Below are 26925 nucleotides of genomic sequence, written 5' to 3' on the forward strand. Positions count from 1 at the left end.
TTATTTTAGATAGAGAAGCACATTTCCAAATGGTCACATTTATTACTTTTGCAGTTATTTCTTCGCACTGTGGCTTTTTCATCTGTATCTATCGTAATGCTTTACATGGAAGCAGCAGCAGTGAAAATATAATTAAGGGGTGGGGGAAGGAAATTTCGAGATAAAGGTGGATCTTTATCCAAAAACAATAAAAAAGCAAAAAAGAAAATGGCCATAAGCATTTCATTTCTTTGCCCTTGCCATCTCCCAATTCGCTTTCCACTATTAACATGAAAAGTAGAAGTGGTAAAACTCCACCTTAACGATCTATACAAAAAAGGAGACAATTTACCTCAAGAACTCACTAAAGACAGCAATATGTTCAAGTGGTGAAAAGATAAAAATTCATTCAGAACTGCCATACTATCTGGCTATCAATATAGTCTCTTGAATAATTAAACATATTACTACAAAACGTACCAAGAAGTAGAGAATAATACTATATTTGTGAACTGCAAATAACAAAACAAAACAGAAGTCCAAGAAGGCTAAAGTCCCAAGCTGTAATTTACACATGAAGTATATGCTGAAAGCAGTCACAATGTACAAAAATGTGACAAGTAATCCAGGTGGTTAAAAAAAAACAGAGCCTGTTGGCCTCAGATTATATCCAGTCTCATCTGGTAGATTTTTGATAAGCCTGTTACATAAAACATGTTTCCCTCCTGCTGATAAGAAGCAGCTTGTAGATATCCACAAATTTCTTAAGGAGTGAGTCTACTTGGCAATAACGGTAACTCCACAGTTTCCTATTACATTCATTGGTCTGAAAACTGAAAACAACTCATAACTAAAATGTTCTTTCAAGTCCTTTACCAGTTTTTCAAGTTTTAATCAAAGGAAAGTTGGAATGTATTGCTTCTTGTCACCAACAATCTTTTCAAAAAGAGGGTTTTAACCAAAATCAAGAGTTCTTTGGTCAAGTTAGTAACAGGCTTCCCCTTTGTTCTAAATCCTTCATAATCCTTTTTTTTCCAGTTTTTCCAGTATGGCCTGGATTTTACAAACAGCCTCTTTCCTGGCCTGCCGGACAGAGTCCTGGCCACCAGTTTCAACTGAATCCAGTTCCAAAAGTTCCTTGGTTAGCATTTCTTCCAGAAGCCAGTATGCTTTGTCTGTCTTTTTCCCTACGAACTCTTCTACTTCTTGCTCAAGGTATTGGACCTTCTCCAGCACATGTATAATTTTTTTAATACTTGGCAGAGTACCTTCATCTGAAGATAAACACTCTTCAGGAAGATTATCACTTTCATCTTGATTGCCGGGGTGTTCACTGACAGCATTACCATACCGCTGAGGCTCAGCACTATACTGGACTTGGGAATCCAAAAGATCTGAATTATCATTGTTCATTGTTCCCGAGGACTCATACTGATGGACATTGCAAGGAATGTTGTGCCGGTTCATGCCTTGATCTGACTGGCTATAGGGGTATGAGGAATCCTTGGAGTGGGAGAGCAAAGAGGGGAAAAGAGCTGTTTTAATGGGAATCCATCAACATCAGATTTGTTAGCCCACATCTTTCACCTGACCATGAAGGTACATGAAAAGATTCCCCACTAATGAAACTGGACCCCCCTCTTAAATCATTTGAGAAAAAAACACACTCTGTAAAGATAAAAGGAGTGCTCTGTCCAGTAAAAGGCAGAGAATTCCTGAGTGCAATGGCTAGAATCTACCCTGAAGCACCCACCATTATGAACACCTCATAATCTATCCTTCCCACCTCACAATCCACAGTGACTTTTTAATGAGGAGGAGTTAGATCGTTTTTCCCCTAAAGAGTTAAAACCTTAAGACAGATTTAAAAATGGAACCTAGCCACAGGCAAATGATGTTCAAGTCTATGGTTTATACAATTTCCATTGGTATCGTCTTCTGTCTACAGACTAAGGTAATAAAATACATTTTTTATTTTGTTTAATATTCAGCTGACAGTACAACAACAAACAATAAATGAACATTTTTCTGGCTTTTACAAAAAAGAAGTGAACCTAAAACTGCTCTAAAAACCAAAGTTTATTAAAAGGAAAGAAGAAACTGGGCTATGTAAAGTTGGTATTAATCACCAACTTTTTGCAATTAGTCTCCATTTAACACACACCAGTGTGGAAAATTTCCATGTTGTGTTCTCTCAATTACCCAAACGTCAAAAGAATGTTTAGAAGGTCTCCTACCTTGGGCTGATGGGGTGATGGTGAAGGAGGTGACTGAGGAGAGCTGTTGCTAGGCCAGGGTGAAGGACTCTCACTCATATAGAGATTCCCAGGCGGTGCTGAGGGAGCAGCTGAAGGCCAGGGGTAACGGGTTCCCATTCCATAAGCACCAGGAGAAGCCCATGAGTCCTCCTGTGGTCGTACAGTTGGTCCTGGTTGCGGAACACTACGATTACCATCCCCATAAGGATAATGAGGCAGGGTCATTCCAGGGTTCTAGATTGAGAGGAAGGAAATATGCTGGTCACTGCCAAAAAAACTTAAAGTAATGAAAATATTCTAGTATAAACAGACTTCGATGCTTCCTCTCTGCTTAACCGAGTATACTTCAGCTGCTACTAACCTAAGTTGTAGCATCTCTAATCAGTTGTAGTCACTTCTCCAACTCCCCAAAAAAACTTGGTTCCAAAGATACATGGGGCAGATTTGGTGACCCATCAAACTCAGAAGGAGAAAGCTTAAAATTCAAAGGTTAAAGCACAGCATAAAGTCTATCCCATGACATTATAACTAAGTGGACCCATATGCTATTAGGAAGCACAAATAAAGATGTATTAGAACTCCCCTTAAAGCAGAGAGAGAAATAAATATGGGTATCACTCACAGAATTTAAAAAAAAAAAAAAATTTTTTTTCCCACCACACTTGGTGTGGAGCCCAATGCAGGGCTTGAACTCATGACCAAGAATCGGGACACTTAACTGACTGAGCCACCCAGGCACCCCTCACTCACAGAATATTAAAAACCCAACAGAAAACTGCTCACCTGCGAAGCAGGATATCCTGGAACCTGCCCCCGGAGAGGGGCTGCTTCTGTTTGGCAGTCCTGCTGAGGATACAGCCAACGAGAGACTGGTGCCGGGCTGTTGCCAGGTGAACGGTAAGTGCTTGGAACCTCCGGGGAGTAACTGGTCTGAGTATATCCCGGTGTATAATAAGCCCCAGAGTATGAGGCAGTATTTGGTGCAGGACCAGGGGGGTATGGTGAGCCATATACTCCATTTGTATAAGAATTCAAACTCTGTTAAAAAGCAAAATTGAAAGGAAAAAAGATGACTGAATAGAAGAACTGAAATGCCCTGACTTAATACGCAATTTTGAAAACTCTGGGAAGGAAAAAGATCATTAACTAATGAAAATGTGAACTCCTGGGATATCTGGGTGGCTCAGCCAGTTGAGCATCCGCCTTTGGCTCAGGTTATGATCCCAGGCTCCTGGGATGGAGCCCCCATCGGGCTCCCTGCTCAGCAGGGAGTCTGTTTCTCCCTCTCCCTTGGCCTGCCACTCCCCCTGCTATTATGCTTCTCATGAAAAACATGGAAAGTCTCACCAAGTAAGTACTCCAAGAGTTCAAAATTTTAAGCAGTTGATATCAACTCGAATTTCTCTAATACTCATTTTTGAAATTGCTAAATCTATGATCATCCATAGGTTGCTTCCTCGTGCCGTATCTCTACTTAGAGAACTATTCCAATTTTTGTCTCACCGAAATTCCTGACCACAGTTCTTAAGAGGCTGTACTTTACAACTCAGTTCCCCTTCAAATTAAATGAAAAAAGTGTTAAAGTTTCTGACCAATGGCTTTTTGTGTCATGGTTTCTCAATTCAGAACGGTATCTTCAGTTTTCAGGGCACCTGGGTGGCTCAGTTGGCTAAGCCTCTGCCTTCAGCTCAGGTCATGATCCCAAGGTCCTAGGATCAAGGTCAAGCCCCACATCAGGCTCCCTGCTTGGCGAGGAGTCTGCTTCTCTCTCACCCTCCGCCCCTCCCCATGCTTGTGCTCTGTCTCTCCCTTGCTCTCTTTCGAATAAATAAAAATCTTTAAAAAAAAAAAAAAAAACTTCAGTTCTCTGTGAGAACTTTGCCAGTTCCTCAAATTGTTAAACACAGCAGAGCTATGTTTATGACCCAGCATCTCTATTCCTACATATATAATGAAGAGATCTGAAAAAACTTATGTCTGCATAAAAATGAGCACACAAATGTTTATAACAGCATTATTCATAACAGCAAATAAGTGGGAAAAAACCCCTCAAATTTCAATCAAATGATGAATGGATAAAATAAATGTGGTAGATCCACAGAATGGATAGTCTCTGGCCACAGAAAGGAATGAAATAGCAATACATTGCCACAATATGGATAAACATTATGCTTCAAGAAAGAAGCCAGTCATAGATTTCAAATATTATATGATTCTATGTGGCATGACCAGAATAGGCAAATCTGTAGGGATAACAAGTATATTAAAGTTGCCAGGGGCTAGGGGCAAAGAAAAATGGCGTGATAGGTATATAGTTTCTAATTGGGGTGATGAAAATGTTCTGGAATAGACAGCGATGACAGCTGCACAACCTTGTGAATAGACTAAAAACAATGGAACTGTATATTTAAAGGATGAATTTTATGAAATATGGCCAAACCACAAGCATATCACATTAATAACAATTTCAATTTCAATTTCAGTCACAGGAATGCAGATGACACAAGTAAAATGGAAGTCTGTGTTACATGGTGACATGTTTTTTTCTTTATTTTGCATTCCACAGTCTCCTATCAACCTTATCCTAAAGTTCAAGTACCCAGAGTCATTATGAAAAATCAACTGTTTTTATGTTTTCTTTAAGCACATAAGTAAAGCGTGCTCTAACTTTAATAAACCCCTCTAGTTCAAAATCAGTCTTAAAGGAATGTATCACCAAATTAATGCGAAAAAAGGAAACATGATTTTTTTTTTTTTAAGATTTTATTTATTTATTTGACAGAGGTTACAAGTAGGCAAGAGAGGCAGGCAGGGAGAGAGGAGGAAGAAGCAGGCTCTTCGCGGAGCAGAGAGCCTGATGTGTGGCTCGATCCCAGGACCCTGGGATCATGACTTGAGCCAAAAGCAGAGGCTTTAACCCATTGAACCACCCAGGCGCCCTGGGAAAATGATTTTTTTAATGAATTAATTATTCAGCCCCATCGAAAAACTTATTTTCATCATTTCAGGCTCCATACCACCAGAAAATTAGAACAGAATTTGAATATAGTATTTGACTACCTGAAAACTATGAGGAGAATTACATTAGTATACTTTACGGTGATCTGAAAATTTAATTCTGCAGAGAACATCAGTTTGCAGAGAATTCTGACCTATATATAAAATTCAAGATCTTTGAAAGCTGCTTTAAATGTAGCTGCTTTAAAATTGTATATACTACATACAGGTAGCCTGGCTGGCTGGCTTAGTCAGCGGAGCATGTGACTGTTGATCATAGGGTTGTAAATTCAAGCCCCACATTGGGTAAAAAGTTTATTTTTTTTTTTAAATTTTTTAAAGATTTTGTTTGATTTATTTGACAGACAGAGATCACATGTAGGCAGAGAGGCAGGCAGAGAGAGAGAGAGTAGGGGGAAGCAGGCTCCCTGCTGAGCAAAGAGCCGGATGCGGGGCTCGATCCCAGGACCCTGAGACCATGACCCGAGCCTAGGGCAGAGGCTTTAACCCACTGAGCCACCCAGGCGCTCCAAAAGTTTACTTTTTTAAAAATTTGAATATATTACAATCATGTTCTTAAAAATTATTTTCAGGGGCACCTGGCTGGCTTAGTCAGAAAAGTGTGCAACTCTTGATCTTGGGGTTCTGAGTTGGAGCCCCAAACGGGGTGGAGAGATCACTTAAAAATAAAATCTTTAAAAAAAAGAACAATTAAAAAAAACTATTTGCATATAGAAATACAGACTCTAGACAGAAAAAAAATGGAAAGAAATACGCAAATCTGACAATTATTGCCTTACTAAGGTTGCCAGATTATGGGTCACTTTGTAAACATTCCTCACTTCCACAATGGTATTGTGGAAAAATAATTTGGCTATATTTAATAAGCATACATACAAAAACCCCAAAATTCCATACCCCAGGGAAGTTCTTGCTTCAAATGTGTACAACAAAAAAGTGAAAAACAATGTTGAGTAAAAAAGCAAGCTGCAGGAGAATGCTAGTATGAAACCACTCATACCAAGTTTTAAAAACATGGTAAATAATATTATGTAAATGCACATACAAGGAGTACCAGCATAAAAACACATAGGAGAAAATTAATATAAAAGAAGTCTTATATGTGGCTTCAACTGGGTTTTTTTTTTTTTTTTTTTTTTTTTGCTTATTTTTAAAAATCTGAAATCAGGGTCCTTTGGTGGCCCAGTCACTTAAGCACCTGCCTTTAGCTCAGGTCATGATCCCAGGGTCCTAGGATCGAGCTCCTCGTCAGGCTCCCAGCTCAGGGGTAAGCCTGCATCTCCCTCTCCCCCTGCTTGTGTTCACTCTATCACTGTATCTCTCTGTCAAAGAAATAAATAAAATGTTTAAAAAAAAAATCTGGGGGCGTCTGGGTGGCTCAGTGGGTTAAGCCGCTGCCTTCGGCTCAGGTCATGATCTCAGGGTCCTGGCATCGAGTCCCACATCGGGCTCTCTGCTTAGCAGGGAACCTGCTTCCTCCTCTCTCCCTCTGCCTGCCTCTCTGCCTACTTGTGATCTCTCTCTGTCAAATAAATAAAATCTTAAAAAAAAAAAAAATCTGAAACAAATGTAGCAAACTGAGAAACTGACAAAGCAAGTAGTGGATAAAAAGACAAATTTTCTATACTGTTTCAGTATACTTGTAATATTTAAAATTAAGTATTTGTCCTAAGAGTACAAGTTATTTGACACTAAAAGGAAAGGAACAAAAATAAAAATAACAAGGAAAACTACATCAAACTAAAAACTTCTGCACAGCAAAGTAAACCACCAACAGAATGAAAAGGCAACCTACTAAATGGAAGAAAATATTTTCAAATCATATATTTGATAAGGAGCTAGTACCTAAAATATATAAAGAACTCAAAAAACTCAATAGCAAAAAACAAAAAAAAAGAAGAAAAAGAAACAATCTTATTAGAACATAGGCAGACAACCTGAATAGACACTTTTCCAAAAACATACAGATGGCCAACAGATACATGAAGGTGCTCAACAACACTTATCATCAGGGAAATGTAAGTCAAACCACATCAAGATATCACTGCATACTTGTAAAGATGGCTCGTATCAAAAAGACAATAACAAGTGTTGGTGAGGATATGAAGAAAAGCCCTTCTGCACTGTTGGTAGTAATGTAAATTGGTACAGCCACTATGAAAAGAAAACAGTTTGGAGGTTCCTCCAAAAATTAAAAACAGAATGATCCAGCAATGCGACTACTTAAAATACGTCCAAAGAAAACAAAAACGCTAGCTCGAAAAGGTATCCATCTGCATCCCGATGTTCACTGCAGCATTATTTACAATAGCCAACACATGGAAGCAACCTAAGTGCCTATCGATAGATGAGTAAAGAAAATGTTGTGGGGGCACCTGGGTGGCTCAGTGGGTTGGGCCTCTGCCTTCAGCTCAGGTCATGATCCCAGGGTCCTGGGATCGAGCCCCACATCGGGCTCTCTGCTCTGCAGGGAGCCTGCTTCCTCCTCTCTCTCTGCCTGCCTCTCTGCCTACTTGTGATCTCTGTCAGATAAATAAAGAAAAAATCTTTAAAAAACAAAAAAACAGGCTTTGAAAAAAAAAAAGAAAGAAAATGTTGTGTACACATAAACAATTTACTATTATTCAGCCATAAAAAAAAAAAAAACAATTCTTGCAATTGCAACAACACAGATGGAAATAAGTCAGACAGAGAAAGACAAATCTCATAATCTTACTTACATGCGGAATCAAAAAAAAATCCTACATTCAGAGAATAGACTAATGGTTGCTAGAGGCAGGGCTAGGGGTATAAATGGGTGAAGGAGGTCAAAAGGTACAAACTTCTAGCTATAAAATAAGTAAGTCAAGAGGATGTAATATACAGCATAGTGACTATATTTAATACTGTATTGCATATTTAAAAGTTCCTAATAAGATAAATCATAAAAGTTCTCATCAGAAGAAAAAAATCGTAATTATATGTGGTAACAGATATTAAATAGACTTAATTATGATCTCACAATATATACAAATATCGAATCATTACATTATATACCTGAAACTAATATAATGTTACATGTCAATTATATTTCTAAAAAAAAAGTCAAACTTAAAAACACAAGTACATTATATGCTTATTGTTTCCAGGTCCTAAGCAATAATCTATTACTCCTCAAGCTACCTTTGCTACAGATATATTTGCCTAGGTATTTCCTTACTTCTGAGCCAAAAGCATTAAGAGAGTCTAATAACAAAACTCCACACACTGCTACTATGAAATCTCCTCAGAGATTCTCAGATTATTGAAATAATCTTTCACAGATTATTGAAAATAAATCAATACATTAAGAAAAAATTCAGGGGGCACCTGGGTGGCTCAGTAGATTGAATGCCCAACTCTTGGTTTCAGCTCAGGTCATGATCTCAGGGTCCTGAGATCGAGCCCCAGGTCAGGCTCTGAGCTCAACCCTGAGTCTACTTGAGGATCTTTCTCCCTCCCTCTCCCTTCCTTTCTACTCCTCCCCCTGCTTGTGCTCACTCTCTCTCTAAAACAAATAAATTAGATCTTTAAAGAAAAAATTCAGGAAGTCTGTCAATTTTAGATCATACCTGGCCTTGCATTTCCGGTCTTACAGGATATGTACTTGGGTATGGAGCCCTAGGTCGTGCAGGAGAATTCCAATAGTTAGAATTATAGCTAGAATACGGCGGCTGGTCCTAAGGGGGAAAAAAATCACTTTTAATAATTTCTTGTATCATAAAGAAAAGTTGATAGAGGCAGTTATAATTATTAAAAAAAAAAAAGCAAGAGACAAAAAGCAATAGAACCCTACTATAAAAATCACTCATTATTAAATTCTCATTAACAAATTGGCCCAGAAATACTATATGGTAAATCACATGCCCTAGAACAAAGCAATTATTGACTATGTACTAAAAGCCTGTCCTTATGCATTATGATACCAAATGATATATAAAATTCTACTATGCCAACATGATTAGCAAAACCAGATACCTGGATTTCTTTCTTTCTTTTCTTTTTTTAAAGGAGATACAGTAGAATATACTTAGAAAACACAAACAACGTACTTTTCTTTCTTTTTTTTTTTTTTTAATTTTATTTATTTATTTGACAGAGAGAGAGAGATCACAAATAGGCAGAGAGGCAGGCAGGGAGAGAGGGGGAAGCAGGCTCCCTGCCGAGCAGAGAGCCCAATGTGGGGCGTGATCCCAGGACCCTGAGATCATGATCTGAGCCAAAGGCAGAGGCTTAACCCAGTGCACCACCCAGGCACCCCGATACCTGGATTTCTTTATCTCTCTCCAATCACCAACCCCATCACTACCAATTTAATTTGTGCAACAAGATTATAGTTCTTTGCCACTGTTAAGAGCAATACTTGCCTATCTCAACAACTTGGGAGCTTGAAAATATCACTACTAAACTTCAAACACATAAATCTTCAATATGCTTTTGACTGTCACACTAGTTTTGGATTTGTTTCTTTGTTTTTTTTTAAGATTTTATTTATTTATTTGAGATAGAGAGTGAGAGCAAGAGCCAGGAGACAAAGGGAGGGGAAAGGCAGGCTCCCCACTGAGCAGGGAGCCCAACACTGGGCTCAATCCCAGGACCCTGGGATCATGACCTGAGCCAAAGGCAGTCAGCTGCTCAAGCGACTAAAAGCCATTCAAGCGCCCCATGTCACACTAGTTTTTTCATATTCCTTTACTTTCTGTTTATGGCTATGTTTCTGCTGGCAGCCTACAACTAACCCAAGTATCAGGAATTGATAAAGAACAATTACCACTCCAAGAAGCAAATCTAGCTATAACGCTCATCTCTACAGCTTTGCACTCCAACTCAAGAGTTAATGCAATGATTTGCAATAAGCCAATAAACTCTAAGAGACTAGATCAACTCAAAACTTTTTTTTTCAAGATTTTTTATTTATTTCACAGAGAGAGAGAGAGTGAGAGCGGGAATACAAGCAGGGAGAGTGGAAGAGGGAGAAGCAGGCTTCCTGCTGAGCAGGGAGCAGATGCGGGACTTGAACCCAGGACTGTGGGATCATGACCTGAGCAGAAGGCAGACGCTTAATGACTGAGCCACCCAGGTGCCCCTACTCAAAACTTTTTAGAGTCTAGTTTAATGTATGCACTTGTTATCCTGTAAGTTATTATGCTTTGAACTTTTAGTTTTAGTTTTAAGCTTAAACAAAACCTTCAAACTGTTTCATAAAGAAATTCATTGGCAGTTGTAATCACTGAGAGTTTAATTATCACCATCTTAGCTTAATTGGACTACTTATCAGTTTCATACTGCTTTGTTTTCAAAGCACGTAATTATTCCATATAATATTATACAAGTTGGGCAAGTAACATCTCCTTTACATAATATAGAAACTAAAGAATAGTAAGTTTTAAAAAATTTTACAGGCGAAATTCAGATCTTCACTAAATTTCTCAAGCAGGCAGATGCCCCCAGTTAATGACCTCCCTTCCTTTCCCTGGTTAAAGGGTAAACATTTGACTAACCGATTTCTCCCTACCAAGAATCTGAATCTTGAGTAGGAGAAATGAAAAGACAAGAGTTGAAGACATGAAAAATGAAGAGCTGACTCACCCCAGCAGTGGTGAACGAATGCCTAAATCTCCTAGAACTACCCTGGTTTCTGTTCTCTCCTACTACCCTGGTTTCTGTTCTCTGCTACTGACTGACTCTCCTTGGTACTCCACATTTTCACTACTTCTTCACCCTACTATCCCTCACCCCACCCATGTCCTCACTTCCTTCCTCAACTCAGCTTTCCAACACCTAATCCCTTGCCACTGCTTCCCTCCGATTCACTCACCCTGCAAAAACCCAACCGAATTTAAACCCATCTGCCCACTGACTTCCTATCTGCACTTCCTCTAAATACTGGTGGAGAGAAACACTAGAGCCCTCTGGTTTCTTTCTCAATTAGAGACCACAAATCTCAAGTAGACACAGCACTGCCTAGCAACTGTAACACTTCCTTAGGATGGATGTTCATCTCACTCTCCAGAACAACTATTTCACTCTTACCCCCACCCCCAAATCTCCAATATTCTTTTAGTCTACTCCTCATTTTTCAACTGACAACTTTATCACATATTTCACTTAGGGGGGAAAAAAAGGAGAAGCGATCAGACAGAAACTCTGTCTTCCAACTTACTAAATCAAATGCACCCTATCTGCCATTATCTTCCCAGAAGCATGAAGTGCCTTTGGCCCTATTAAATAATGACCAATCCCTCCACATAGCTGTGGACAACATGATCTCTTACCTTCTAAAGAATTTCATTCCTGTACTTATAGTCTTTTCTCTCCTTCTCCAGTAGATAATCCCCATCACAACACAAACCTGCCCTTAAGACTCTCCTAAACAAATATTTAAATACTACCATATAAATCAATAAGATTAACAATAACCTACCCAGTAATTGCTGAAGGTGAGGGATAGTTATCTGGGAGTTTTATTATACTAGTCTCCCTACTTTTACATATAATTAAAAGTTTATAATATAAAAAGATTTTTTTTAAAAAGTTAAAATATGGGGTGCTTGGGTGGCTCAGTTGGTTAAGCGTCTGCCTTCGACTCAGGTCATGATCCTATGGTCCTGGGATCAAGCCCCACATCATTCTCCTTGCTCAGCAGGAAGCCTGCTTGTCCCTCTCCCTTTGCCTGCAGCTTCCCCTGCTTGTGCTCTCTCACTCTCTCTCAAATAAATAAATAAAATCTTTTTTAAAAAAGTTAAAAACAACACTGGGGGACAGGGATTCAAGGTAGACTTCCCTTAAATATGCCTTGTAAATATTCTGCATAATTAGAGAAAATAATGACATATTTTTAAATCCCTAAAAATGTAACATAACCACTGCCAAATCCAAAGTAATGAAGATATACTCCTTGTTTCTTCTAAGAGTTTCATAGTTTTAGTTCTTCAATTTATGTCTATGAGCTGTTTTGAGCTAACTCTTCCATATGGTGTGAGAGTTCAACTTTATCAATCGTATACAGCTATCTAGTTGTCATGGTATTGTATTTTGTGCTGTAGACTATTCTGTCCCTTTATTATATGGTCTTGCCATCTTTGCCAAAAATCACTTGACCACAGACACATGAATTTATTTCTGGACTCTCAATTCTATTCCATACAGACATAGGTTACATATGTCTTTTTCTTGCCCAATTGCCGTAGCAAGAACTTCCAGACAATGTTGACTAGTAGTGGCAAGGGAAGATATCCTCGTCTTTTTCCTGATCTTAGGGAAAAGCATCCGGTCTTACATCACATAAATATGTGACTGGCTGTGGTGTTTTATAGATGCCCTTTATCAGATTGGAGAAATTTCCTTGCATTCCTAGAGTGATTTTTATCAAGAAAGAGTGTTGGATTTTGTCAAATCTTTTTCTACATCTACTGAAATAATCGTAGAGGCTTTATTTTTTGACTTATATGGTATATTACATTGATTTTTAGATGTTAAACCAACTTTGCATTCTTGGGATCAATCCCACTTGGTCATGGTATACAATTCTTTTTATATGTTGCCGGATTTAGTTTACTTTTTTTTGTTTTTGTTTTTGTTTTGAGGACATGTGCATCCATATTCATGAGAGATATTGGCCCATTTTCTTTGTGAGGTCTTTGTCTGGTTTTGGTATCAGGGTAATAAATGACTTCACAGAATGAGTTTAGAACTGTTCTCTATTTCTTGGAAGTACTTGTGGGGCACCTGGATGGCTCAGTAGGTTAAGTGTCTGCTTTCAGCCCAGGTATTGGTGTCAAAGCCCTGAGATCAAGCCCCACATCAGTCTCTCCGCTCAGCGTGGAGTATGCCTCTCCCTCTCATGCTCCCTCTGTGCTCTCTCTCAAATAAATAAATAAAATCTTTAAAAAAAAAAAAAAAGGCCACTCTAGGGGCACCTGGGTGGCTCAGTCAGTTAAGCATCTGCCTATAGCTCAGATCATGATCCCAGATTTCTGGGATCAAGTCTGGCATCAGTTTCCTGCTCAGCAGAGAGTCTGCTTCTCCCTCTCCTCCCTGCTCATGGTCTCTCACTTTCTTTCTATCTCTCTCAAACAAATAAAAATAAAATCCTATTTAAAAAAAAAACATGGTGGGGGGGGGGGGAGGACCTGGGTGGCTGGCTCAGTTGGTTAAGCATCTGCCTTTGGCCCAGGTCATGATCCCAGGGTCCTGGGATTGAATCCCATATCAGGCTCCTTGATCAGCAGGGAGCCTGCTTCTCCCTCCGCCTGCCCTGCCTGTTCTGCCTGCAGCTCTCTATGCTTCTGGCCTCTCTCTGACAAATAAATAAACAAAAATCTAAAAAAAAAAAAAAAAGAAAGAAAGAAAGAAAAAGAAAAGAAAAAAAGCGATGCCTGGGTGGCTCAGTCAGTTGGGTGTCTGCCTTCTGCTCAGGTAATGATCCCAGAGTCCTGGGATCAAGCCCCACATTAGGCTCTGAGCAGAGCACCTGTCTCTCCTTCTCCCTCCACTGCTCCCCTTCTTTGTGCTGTCAAATGAATAAATAAAACCTTTTTTTTTTTTAAAGAAGTATTTGTGAAGAATTGGTGTATCAGTTCTTTAAATGTTTGGTAGAATTCAGTAGCCCACCTGCGCTTAGACTTTTTTTTGTGGGTAGTTTTTGTTTTGTTTTGTTTATTACCAATTTCAATTTCTTTATTTGTTATAGGTCTATTCAGATCTCCTATTTCTTTCTTGAGTTAGTTTTGGTATTTTGTATCTTTCTAGAAATCTGTCCAACTTCTCCTAAGTTATCTAATTTATTAGCATATAATCATCCACAGTATTCCATTATGTAAGATCCATAGTAATGTTCCCTCTTTCATTTCTGATTCTAGTAATCACTCCCTCTTTTCTCCAAGGTCCATCTAGCTAGAGTCTTCAATTGTGTTGATCTTTTCAAAGAACCAGCCTTTCCTTGCATTGATTTCCTCTACTGTTTCTCTGTTCTCTCCTACATTAATTTCTACCCTTCCAGATGCCAGCCAGGTGCCCCACCACTCTTATTTTTACTATTTCCTCCTTTCTGCTTGCTTGAGGTTTCCTTTGCTCTTCTTTTTTCAGTGTCAAGATGGAAGCTTAGGCTATGGATTTGAAATCATTATTCTTTTTCTTTCTTTTTTTTTTTTTTAAGATTTTATTTCTTTATTAGGGTGGGGGGAGCAGAGGTAGAAGGACTAGCAGACCCCACATGAGTGGGGTTCAATCTCACCACCTTGAGATCATGAGTCAAAACTAAGAGTCAGATACTTAACCAACTGAGCTACCCGGGGGCCCTGAAATCATTATTCTTTCGTAATATAGGCATTTATAGCTATAAGTTTCCTTCCAAGCAGTACTAGCTATATCTTAAGAGTTCGGGCATACTGTATCTTCATTTTCCTTTATCTCAAAGTATTTTTTAGTTTCCCTTTTGATTTCTTCTTTTTTAAAAAAATATTTTATTTATTTATTTGACAGACAGAGATCACAAGTAGGCAGAGAGACAGGCAGAGAGGAGGAAGCAGGCTCCCTGCTGAGCAGAAAGCCTGATGTGGGACTCAATCCCAGGACACTGGGATCATGACCCGAGCCAAAGGCAGAGGTTTTAACCCACGAGCCAACCAGGCACCCCTTGATTTCTTCTTTGACCTGCTGGTTATTTAGGAGTGTTTTATTAAAGGCACACCTGACTGGCTTAGTTGGCAGAGCGTGCAACTCTTGATCTTGGGGTTGTAAGTTTGAGCCCCATGTTGCATACAGAGATTACTTAAAAATAAAATCTTTATAAAATATTAAACAGTGTTTTATTTAATTCCAAATAGACGTGAGTTTCCCAAGATCTTTAAAATCCAATGTCTTTACATTATGGTTGGAGAACATACTTTGTATTATTTGTCTTTGTATACTAATATTTGTTTTATAGCTAGCATATGGTTTATCTTGAGATTGTTCCATGGGTACTTGAGAAAAACGTAGAGTCTATTGTTAGGTAGAATGTTCTGTAGATGTCTGTTAGGTCTAATTGGTTCACAGGGTTATTCACATATTCTCTTTCCTTGTTGATCTTATACCTAGTTGTTCTACCCACTATTGAAAATGAAGTATTGAAGTCTTTATTATTATTGAATTGTCTATTTTCTCCTTTTATTTCTTTAAGCTTTTCCTTAATTTATTTTGGTATTTTGTTATTAGGTAGATATTTTTATAGTTATTACATCTTCCTAATAGATCACCCTTTTTTTTTTTTTTAAAGATTTTATTTATTTGTCAGAGAGAGAGAGAGAGAGAACAAGAACACAAGCTGGCAGAGCGGCAGGCAAAGGCAGAGAGAGAAGCAGGCTCCCCATTGAGCAGAGAGCCCGATGCGGGGCTCGATCCCAGGACCCTGAGATCATGACCTGAGTCGAAGGCAGTGGCTTAACCCACTGAGCCACCCAGGTGTCCCTAGATCACCCTTTTTATCATGTCCCACTTTATCCCAAGTAACACCTTTTGTTTTAAAGTTTACTTGTTGGAGGGACACCTGGGTGGCTCAGTGGGTTAAGCCTCTGCCTTCAGCTCAGGTCATGATCTCAGGGTCCTGGGATCGAGCCCCGCATCGGGCTCTCTGCTCAGTGGGGAGCCTGCTTCTCCCTCTCTCTGCCTGCCTGTCTGTCTGCTTGTGCTTTCTCTCTCTGCCAAATAAATAAATAAAATCTTAAAAAAAAAAAAAAAAGTTTACTTGTTGGATACTGTATAGCCACTACAGTTTTTTTCTAGTTACTGTTTGCCTATTTCTTTTTCCTCTTTTTACTTTTAAGCCATTTGTATCTTTAAATCTGAAGTGTATCTCCCACAGACAGCTGAGAAAGAAAAACCTACTGCTCCCATGTTTTTCCTTTGCTCCCCTGCTATTACCACATTCACAACACTTCTGATACCAGATGTGAGATTTTTTTCCCCATGCCAAGCAATTCAGCAACACCAGCTGGCTGTCCTACAATTAAACTATCTACCTGTAAATAGCATCAGATCCAACAAGTTAGTGGCTCAGTCCCATGAGAGTGCCCCCCACCACTTCAGACGCCAACTGCAAGGAACAGTTCCCGTGATCTCCAGGTTACCCACAATTTACGTCTCACTAGGCTACAAAGCGTAGGGTTCCATGCCTCTTTCCCCTTGATTATTTAATAGTACATCTCACACAGCTCAGGGAAATATTTACAATTACCAGTTTATTAAAGGATATGATAAAAGATACAGATGAACAGCCAGATGAAAGAGATACATAGGGCAGGCAAAGTCTGGGAGAACCCCAAGTGCAGAAGCTTCTGTTCCCATTGAGTCACGGTGCACCACCCTTCCAGAACGTGGATAGGTTCACCAAACTGGAAGCTCTCTGCACCACATTGTGTTTGGATTTTTATGGAAAATCCCTCTCTGGAAAATGAGGACAAAGACTGAAAACTCCAAACATCTAAACATGGACTGGCCTTTCTGGTGACCAGCCCCATCCAGGAGCCATCCAAGAGAACACCCAGAGATACCTCATTAGAACAAAAAATAGTTGTATCACCCAGGAAATTCCAATGGATTTAGAAGCCCCATGTCAGGAACTGGGGTCACAGAGCAAATATTAGAACAAAAATACTCCTAGTGCTCTCTTCATTTAGAATTTACAAGGGTTTCAGGAGCTCTGTGCCTGGAGCCCAGGACAGAGACCAATACGTATATTTTTTTCTATTATTTCACAACAGCATATATTTGGATCCTTTTTGTTTTCTTTATCTCTTATCTGTTTTTGTTCCTCTATTCTTCTTTTACCGCTTTCTTTTGCCTTAAGTGGACATTTTCTACTGTAACATTTTAATTTCTTTAATGAGTGTATGTACGTGTGTGTATTTCTTTCCTTCACCACACCTAGCTGTTAAAGCTCCACACCCTGGGATAAAAATTGTTCCACAAACTGATCCAACCAAAATTTGGAAAGAGACAGGTCTCAAAGGCAGTGTTTAAGAATTGTTCTAGCCCCAAAGGGTTTCTCCCAGCTATCTCTTTCCCTTGTTCTCTCTAGCAAACTAGGTGGTCTACAGTTTAGACCAGATGTCTAATGAATCTACTAATCTCCTCCCAGTTGCCTTTCACAACAATCGCCACAGTTTGAGAACATCCTTAGGCTTCAACTTCTCCACACCACACTCTGTTGCAAATAAAGACAGCTCCTTTGGGAAAAGATCAGGAGCTACATGTTTTACCACCTGCTTCTGCCTCCAGATAAAATGTCTGAGCCACCCTTTGCAGCTGGGTTGGGGACAATAGTATGCTTCTCTAAGATACAGCCTGCTCTAAGAGCTGAGCACCTGTGGAGGAAAGGGCAGTAGCCTCAGGGCTTCTCAGCTTGCTTTATAAGCCAGAGTAAGGATGATCAGAACTCTAGTATTCTTCACAGTGCCCTGCCCAAAGTAAAGCCTCCATTCCCAAGTAGGTACTGGGCAGAGGAGGGAACCAGCATTACTTAACCACTCTTGCCTGGAATTTGATCTCATCAACAATAGCTGGGGGCAAGATGAGAAATATTGATGTGCTGCCTCTCCCAGGATGATAACCCTCTAACTGGGAGCTGGGAGAAGAGGGAGCCCTGTTTTCTTGGCTACACCAGTCTGGAATGGAGTTTGTCTCACTGCTCTGAGAGAGGGGAGAAATGGAGCAGGTCTTGGCACAGACTCTCACTGTTCTCACTGAGTTTGAGTAACTTTATAGAATACATGTTTATTAATTTGCTATATATCCTAAAACCATTTACAGGGACTTCAACTGGTTGTTTTTTAAAAATAATTTTTACCAGTTTCACTGGGGACTGGGTCCACAGAGCTCCTTATGCTGTCATGCCAGAACTAGAACCTGGCATTATTTTGGCCTTGTTGGGGCACCTGGGTGGCTCAGTGGGTTAAAGCCTCTGCCTTTGGCTCAGGTCATTATCCCAGGGTCCTGGGATGGAGCCCCGCATCAGGCTCTCTGCTCAGCAGGGAGTCTGCTTCCTCCTTTCTCTCTGCCTGCCTCTCTGACTACTTGTGATCTCTGTCTGTCAAATAAATAAATAAAATCTTAAAAAAAAAAGTATTTTGGCCTTGTTATATTTATTATTGTAAGATTGTGCAAGTATTTGTAATTATCCTAACACTGTTAGTAACCAAGATATTCCATACAAGAGAAAAGTAATAAATACCATCAAAGAAGTAAAAATAATCTGTAATGTTAAATTTGAATTAATATAAATATGAACTCATTAATTTTTCTATCTGAAAACAATCAAACAAACAAAAACCTATTTCAGGGCACCTGACTGGCTCAGTCAACAGAGCATGCAACTCTTTTTTTTTTTTTTTTAAAGATTTTATTTATTTATTTATTTGACAGAGAGAGAGACAGTGAGAAATGGAACACAAGCAGGGGGTGGGGGAAAGGGAGAAGCAGGCTTCCTGCAGAGCAGGGAGACCGATGTGGGGCTCCATCCCAGGACCCTGGGATCATGAACTGAGCCAAAGGCAGATGTCTAATGACTGAGCCACCCAAGTGCCCCGAGCATGCAACTCTTGATCTCGGGGTTGTAAGCTCAAGCCCCAAGCTGAGTAGAAATTACTTAAAAATAAAATCGTGGGGCGCCTGGGTGGCTCAGTGGGTTAGAGCCTCTGCCTTCGGCTCGGGTCATGATCACAGGGGCCTGGGATCAAGCCCCACATCGGGCTCTCTGCTCAGCGGGGCGCCTGCTTCTCCCTCTCTCTCTGCCTGCTTCTCTGCCTACTTGTGATCTGTCAAATAAAAAAATAAAATCTTTTAAAAAAAATAAAATCTTAAGAAAATATTTTTAATTAAAAAAAAACTATTTCATTAACTGTCCATTGAAAGGTCTAGAAGCAGTGGTAACACAACCTCAATCAGTATATCTAGCACTCAAATTTAACTTCTCTGAGTTATGAAACTACTCTCTCTCAACTCTAAACACAGCATTTCATAACTGGCTCTGTCATGCAGGATTGGCAGTCTAAACATTTCTCCTCTGAGGCCTGCTTACTCTTCGGTTCTGCCAATTGGAGGCACTAGGTTAGAGGAGAGAAGGGACTTCCAGACTCCTGCCAGTTTGCTTATTTGCTGTTTCTGTCATTGTCAGCCTAACAACACCCTTCAACCTGTGGGTGGCAGTTAGTGGCAATCACCAGATTCTTTTGGTTTTCTGGAATTCCCTCAGAGAGACCAGTGCCAGCTAGGAAGCACTTTCTCCTTGGCTCAAGCTCCTCCAGGCCATGCTCCCAAGTATGCAGGCTTTAATAGCCCAACCTCTATTCTTTACTTCCCAGCCCAAGGAACTACAGATGTTTCCTGGGTATCATCTTCTGTGGTACTTCCATTTTCTCTTTTTGCCTTTTGAGATCTCCAGTGTTCATGTCACTAATTTCCTAATACAAATTCTCTTTTATTTATTTTTAAAAGGATTTATTTCTTTATTTTGGGGGTGGGGGGGAGAAGCAGGCTCCCCATTGAGCACAGAGCTTGATGTGCAGTTCGATCCCAGGACCCTGAGCTGAAATCAAGTGTCAGATGCTTAACTGACTGAGCCTCCCAGGTAACCCCAAATCTCTCTTTTAAAAGAACTAGAATAGGCTCTGTTTTCCTGTCTGGATCCTGACATATGCTTCTAAATATAATCTTCCATTTAAAGAAAAAAAGGTTTTCTTAAAGGAATGGGTGATTATATGTCTGGGACAGAATATACACAAAATAAGCCAGGCACATCTTGTACCAGAAATCCAGGAAGCTGTCAAAAATCAATGGGTTATGTCAAAAGGACTCAGAAGCCAAGAAGAAGGAACGCCCATTCACATTATATGAAATCATTTAAGCAATAAAAATGACTGTTACTGATTGAAACTCACTCAAAATACAGAGTACAATTTATATGTGTATACATGTATATATACACATTATGCAAATGAGATACTTTAAACAACAAATGACAGTTACTTTTCTGTAATTTTAATAGGGTTTAGAAATGAATGAAAATGATATCTTCCATCTTAACCTAGGAATCTTTTTTTAAAAAGATGGGTCATTATCTATACCTTGATTATGGTAGTGGTTAATGACTATATGCATTTGTCAAAACTCAGAGAACTATACCTTTAAAAAGATACAATTTACAGAATATAAACATACCATAATTTTTCAAAATAAAAACAGATTGTTGTCAACAGCCACACCACCCTGAACATGCCAGATCTCATCTGATCTCAGAAGGTAAGCAGGGCTGGAGACTGCTTGGTACTTGGGTGGGAGAATGTCTTCAATGAAGTGGCAGTAATTATTAATTTTATTAAGTCTTAATAAGATTGTCTTTGCTTCTTTTTTTCCTCTCCTTTGGACAAAATGGAACAAATCTAAAAATATCGCCAGTACAATGAAAGTCTGCAGCTCAAGGCTCACCTAACATGAATCAAAAATTCTATGAAACAGCATTTGGTTTCACAGGAAGCTAGCTGAAGTCGACTCTGTTTTATAAACCAAGTTGCCAATGTCATCACGTGCTGAACTCTTTCCAAACTTTTTATCTGTTGTCTGAAACTAGACAAAGGTGCTAAAAGGTGATGTAAAGCAGACAAAGATGAGAAAGATTTTCACAAGAAGCAGTAATTAATGTGAATTTAAATTCTTGTTGCACTGGAAATTTGATCAAAATTATGCAAGAAGATAACAAATTCATTTACTTCCTTTTTGAGAAGAAATACCTAATCTCAAATGAAGGCTGGAATCAACTTCTCTCATATATACCTTAGAACTAGTTTTGTAGAAGCACATACGTGATTAAATTTACAAAGTAACTCACGAACATACCTCCAAAGAATAACCCTAACCCAAATAAATCTAACAGAGGAATCTGACTAGTGTTGCTGCTAAATTTCATTTACAAATTTGTTTATCTTGTTCATAAGAATTAGACAAAAATTATTAGAAAAATACATTAAAAATTATTTTTAGCTATACATGCCCAAATCACTACAAAAGCACTTTATGTTCTAGGTTGACCATCAGCCCAAGTTTTTTGTTTTGTTTTGTTTTTTTAAAGATCTTATTTATTTGACAGACAGAGATCACAAGTAGGCAGAGAGGCAGGCAGACAGAGAGAGGGGAAAGCAGGCTCCCTGCTGGGCAGAGAACCCGATTCGGGGATTGATCCCAGGACCCTGAGATAATGACCTGATCTGAAGGCAGACGCTTAACCCACTGAGTCACCCAAGTGCCCCCAGCCCAAGTTTTTATTTTCAGTCTCATTTAGGTCTTTCCCATGCTTCTCTACAATTTCCCACTTCCCCCAGCACTAGTTTCCAACATTTATCATATCAAGTTCCCAGTTTACGCTATTCCACTTCCTCTCCTCTCAGATGACCTAAGCCTCCTACTTTGCCAAGGACACCAAGAGTTATAAACTCCTTCAATGTCCCTCCCCCTCCACCTCCAAAATGATTCCCCCTGCTCTGTGAAAAAGGTTTGCCAGCTCTTCCTCACTTCGTCCCTCTCTCCACAAGCGACATTCCATCATTTTGTTCCCATCTTTCTTCTTACTCTCTTCTGCTTACAAACATATTCAAATCATCTAATCCAAAAAATTCTTCCCCCAATCCTGGTTCACAGTCAAGTAACCAATTTCTCATTTACTAACTTCTGGAAGTATGGTTTATACTGGTTGTCTTGGCATCCAAACCTCCCACTATTTTAAACTCCCAAAATGAAAATCAACAAGACCCTTGCAACTGCCAAATCCAAAAGCGTCTTTTCAGTTCTCGTATCACTTATGTTCAAAATAACTGTGTCCTTGGTTGGTTTGTATTGTATGACTTTCCTGATTGTCCTACTATCTTTCCAAGTATTCTTATTGTCTCCTTCTGAATCCTCTTTCTTTGTCACCTCTGATAGACTCTCAAAGATCTCCTATGGGAACATTACCCAGGTTGGTAATTCACATACATTTATATTTGATGACTCTCAAATCACTATCTCCATCCCCCATCACCCATCTGACCCCAATCTCTTGTTTTGTTCCTATAGAGAACAACTCCCAGATGCCACAGACTAAAATTTGGCATCAAAAAACAAAAACAAAAAAATCACAACCTTCTCTCTAATCAATCACAAACATTCCATCCAGAGCTTGGCACATAGTGACCACAGTGAGTCACTGCCTTCTAACAGAAATGAAATAAAGGTAGTATATAAACCCTTACCAAGCATTTCTATCTTTTTAAGTTCCTCTATTAACCAATCACTAGTTCTTCTGGTACAAAGCTAAACTATTTCTTCCCATAAAAACCTGTTATTCTTCCTTTTTATTATTATGAAACATTTATTCCTAGGAAATACTAAAACCTCAGAATCACCTTATGTTTCTCTGGCTTCCCTCACTTCCAACAGATATATACCTTTAAAAATGTCTTTCAAATCTAAGCAGCTTGTTTTGAAATGCATTCAGAAAGTAAGACAAATAGGGGCGTATGGCTGGTTCAGTTGGAAGAGCATGTGACTTCTTGATCTTGGAGTTGTGAGTTTCAGCCCTACGTTGGGTAAACAGATTAATGTAAAAAAACAAAGAAACTTAAAAAAGATAGATGTAAAAAAAGAAAGTAAGATAGATGTGATGAAGCAAATATAATAAATGCTAATTACACAATTTAGGTGGTAGCTATACAGGTATTCACTGTGTAGTTCTTTCAACTATTCTATATGCTTGAAAATTTTATAGTAAAATGTTGAAAAAAACCTGTATATATTCAGACATTGTTCAAATGCTTGCCTTTACCTCTCTTCTGGACTATTCTGAGAGCATAACTGAGCTCTCTTTTTCCCCAGTCCTTCCCACTGTAATCAGCCAAGATGGCCCCCAATAATCGCTGCTGGCTATTACTTGCACCTTTGTGGTAACATGTAGATCACTTAGGGATCTTGTTAAACAAACACTGTTAAATCTTGTTAAAATATACATTCTGATTTTGCAGGGCAGGGGCAGGGCCTTATACATGATTTCCAACAAGCTCCTAAGTAATGCAGATGCTGCTAATTGAGGGACCAAAGTACGGCACTGTAAGTACAGCTAACAGAGTAAGAAAAGAAAGAAAACAGGGAGAGTTAGATTTCCATTTTCTTCCCCTGCCATGTTTAAATATGTTAACATAGAGTTAAGTCTTTGTAGTGGCTCTGAGCAATTTCACCTTAGTCTATTCAGTTCTACAGAGCAATGTTTCTCAAACATGAACATGTATATGAATCACCTGGGATCTTACTAAACTGAAGCATGAATTCTGAGCAGGAGAGATTCTGCATTTCAAACAACTTCCAGGGCACACTGAAGTTTCTGGTCCAAGGACCACACTTTTTAAGTAGTAAGGTTCTAAAAATCTCCTATGCTTATTTATTTATTTATTTATTTTAGTTTGACACATTTGATTATTTAAAAAAGTCAAATCTATTTTATGTCAAAACCATATGAAGATAGAAGACAACGAATTTGGAAAACACATTTGCGACATGCATAACTTTTGTATTAATTTTCTATTGCTGCATAAGAAATTGCCATCCTATACTTTTCAAGTTTCAGAAACACTAACCTGAAAGATAAAATCTTGAAATGGTTTACAAATGCTCGTAACACATTCCAGCTTTATCTCCAATCACTCCTACTCCAGCACCAGCACCCACCCACGCAATGTGCACACCTATACTCTAACATATCTTATAACACGCTACACAAGTCTAAAATCTTAACTTCTCTAATCTTGCCCAGAAAACACACTCTTGTTTTAAGAATACTGCAAGTCCAAGTAGAAGTCATCAGTTTATCATTCCTTTCCTCTATCCCTCCCATTGATCTTTGGTATAGTTTGCCTACTTATAGGCCAAGCATTTTGTCACTCTAATCTACCATGGAATAAAAGTTCCACAGCCTAGTATTCCAGATTTACACATACAAATATAACCCTTCTTACAATTAATCTCTCAATACATGTTGTTTCTCATATAATTATTTAAAAGATATGTTTATAGATAGTTTAAAAGACTATCATAGCATAAAACCCATGCCCCCTTTTTTTTTTTAGATTTTATTTTTATTTATTCATTTGAAAGAGAGAGACGAGAGTGTGAGCAGGGGGAGGAGCAGAGGGAGAGGGACATGCAGACTCCACACTGAGAGCAGAGTCTGAGGTGGGTCTCAGGTGAGCAGAGTCTCAGGATCCTGAGAACAGAACCTGAGCTGAAATCAAGAGTCAGACACCTAACTGACTGAGCAAGCCAGGTGCCCACCCCATTATAAGTGTACAATTGAAAGGTTTTCAGTATATTCAAAGTTGTGCAATCATCATCACTATCTAATTCCAGAATATTCTCATCACCCCAAAAACAAACCCCATACACTTGACCATCATCTCAAAGTCCCCAGCCCCCAGCCCCTGGCAACCACTATTCTGGACATTCCACATAAGAGGACTAATACAGTATGGGATCTTCCTATCTTTGTTCATGTAGCATGATGTTTGCAAGGTTTATCTATTTTGTAGAATGTTTCAATACTTCATTTCCTTCCTACAGCTAAATAATTTCATTGCATCAATGTACCATATTTTATCTATTCATCAACTGATGGCCATTTGGGTTATTTCCACTTTTTGGCTACTTTGAACAATGTTGCCATGAACACGCTTGTTCATAAAAACATGCAAGTTTTTATGTAGACATTTTTTGGTTCTCTTGGGTACATATCTAAAAGCAAACTTGCTGAGTAATATACTGACTCAACACAGAGCTAATATATTACATGTAGTTAGAGATTAATTATGAAAAAGGGTTATATTTGTGTGTGTGCTTGTGTGTGTGTAACGTTCTAAGGAACTGCCAAACTATCTTCCAAAGCACTGAACCATTTTACATCCCCACCAGCAAGGTATATGGGTATCTCCCTACTACATTTTCAACCCATTAGGATATTAAAATTGCCGAAAAGAGAGAGAGGTATGCCCCCCCCAACTTTGATTGTATAATAATTCACTACTCAGAATACTGAATTAACAAAAGAAAAGTACAGTTCTGGCAGGAAGACAAGAAATAAAATATTATAAGTCCAAGTGTACAGGTTTCCCCTGCTATCTGAAAGCAAAACATTCCCCTATGAAATCTTTTGTAAGCCAAAATGGCATAAAAGGAAAAAAGCAATTACCATTAATTTTCATGCTAAATGTTTTAGCATTTCCAGGCCTCCAAAATAATCTTCCTTAGACTTTTCTGCTACCTTAGGACATATCTTGCCAACGGATGCACAAAATAAATAGAGATAAAGCGCCGAGGCTCACAGACTCAGTTCAAAGCACTGTGATGCCGAGATGCTGAGTGTAGTACCCAGGGAAGGAGCGCGGCGGCGCCACTCTCACTGCCCAGTTGCGCACCGCCTCTACAACTGCTTGCTGCAAAGCAAACGCTGAAGCTATTTTCGCTTTTCACCCTTTTACTAAAAGAAAAACTCCTCTTCAGATTTCTTTCAGTTAGCAAAAACAGATACTAATGTAGGTCTTTCCTAAAAAACGAAGCGGCAATAAAGGTGGACCTTCAAAAAGCCAGGGATATCTCTGCTGACCAAGTGAGTTAACCTCTCAGAGCCAACTATTAAATCATAAAATAGGGAGGCTGTAATGACAATTACGTTGCAGCCGCAACGTAATTTCACAATCCAAGTAAAGGTGAGCATTGGTGATTCAATCCCGGGCAGAGCATTAGGGGCAAAGGGCTAAATGCCCGATCCCTCCTCTTCCTTCTCGGTTCCTTCCCGTAGGGAGGGGTTGCTGAGTGACAGCGGGGGCTGCAGCCACCTCCCTTCCCGGGGAGAGCCGGCCATATGAGCCACGCAGGATAAATTGTTAGAGCTCAAAAAGCTTGGCCGGGTCACTCCAGCCCAACCTCAATCCAAGGCGAGAGATTCCGCAGCTCGCTACTTAGCTTAGCAAGTCAGCGCAGGATCTTTCTTCCTTTTTTAATGGTCATAGACCCATTTATTAGGGTCGAAGCAGAAAAGGAGACGCGAAGAGAACACAAACATATCCCCTCCAGCCACAAATCCAGCCCGTCTCTCCAACCCCGCATAAGGAAAACAAATACGAAACCCGATCCATTACGAACTCTGGAGGTTTATCAATCCCCATGGCCCTCACCCTCCAAAGACTCCCCTTATCGGAACCCCCCCGGGATAGATGGCGCAAAGCTTACCTGGTGGTTTCCTCCAGCTCGACCGGTTTCTGACCAGGCGCCCGCAGAGGCATAGTAGCCATCGCCTCCTGCGCCTTCTCCCGGCCAGGTGGTCTCAGCAGGGCCGCCCCCGCGCACCCGCCAGGACATGGGAGGCTGGGGAGGCTCGGGACGAGGAGGATACAAGGGCGGAGGTGGGTGCATGGGCACATCACCCCCCGGCCCGTAGAAGCGGCCATACGAAGGACCGTCACTGGGGCCGTAGCCCGAGCGCCTCAAGGCCGACATGGGCTCTACTGCCCCGTAGCGCTTCCCGCCCCCCACGGCCAGCCCACAGCGCAGGCGCCAGCCGAGGAAAGGAACTGGACAGCAGGGAAAGGGGTCGGCCGACAAC

At 39.7% G+C, this 26925-nt stretch overlaps 1 protein-coding gene across 1 annotated transcript; it reads right to left on the minus strand.

Moving 5' to 3' along the window:
* Positions 1-22: 22 nt before the first annotated feature.
* On the minus strand, positions 23-26869 carry BAG4 (BAG cochaperone 4). Its single transcript, XM_082715436.1, has 5 exons — positions 26553-26869; positions 8846-8953; positions 3021-3275; positions 2217-2471; positions 23-1482 (listed from the first exon to the last, which is right to left on the minus strand). Exons 1-5 carry the CDS (start codon positions 26817-26819, stop codon positions 997-999), a joined length of 1371 nt encoding a protein of 456 aa, XP_082571562.1. The 5' UTR covers positions 26820-26869; the 3' UTR covers positions 23-996.
* Positions 26870-26925: the final 56 nt, after the last annotated feature.

This window comes from Mustela nivalis, assembly GCF_964662115.1.
Source record: "Mustela nivalis genome assembly, chromosome: 20".
NCBI classification, from domain to species: domain Eukaryota; kingdom Metazoa; phylum Chordata; class Mammalia; order Carnivora; family Mustelidae; genus Mustela; species Mustela nivalis.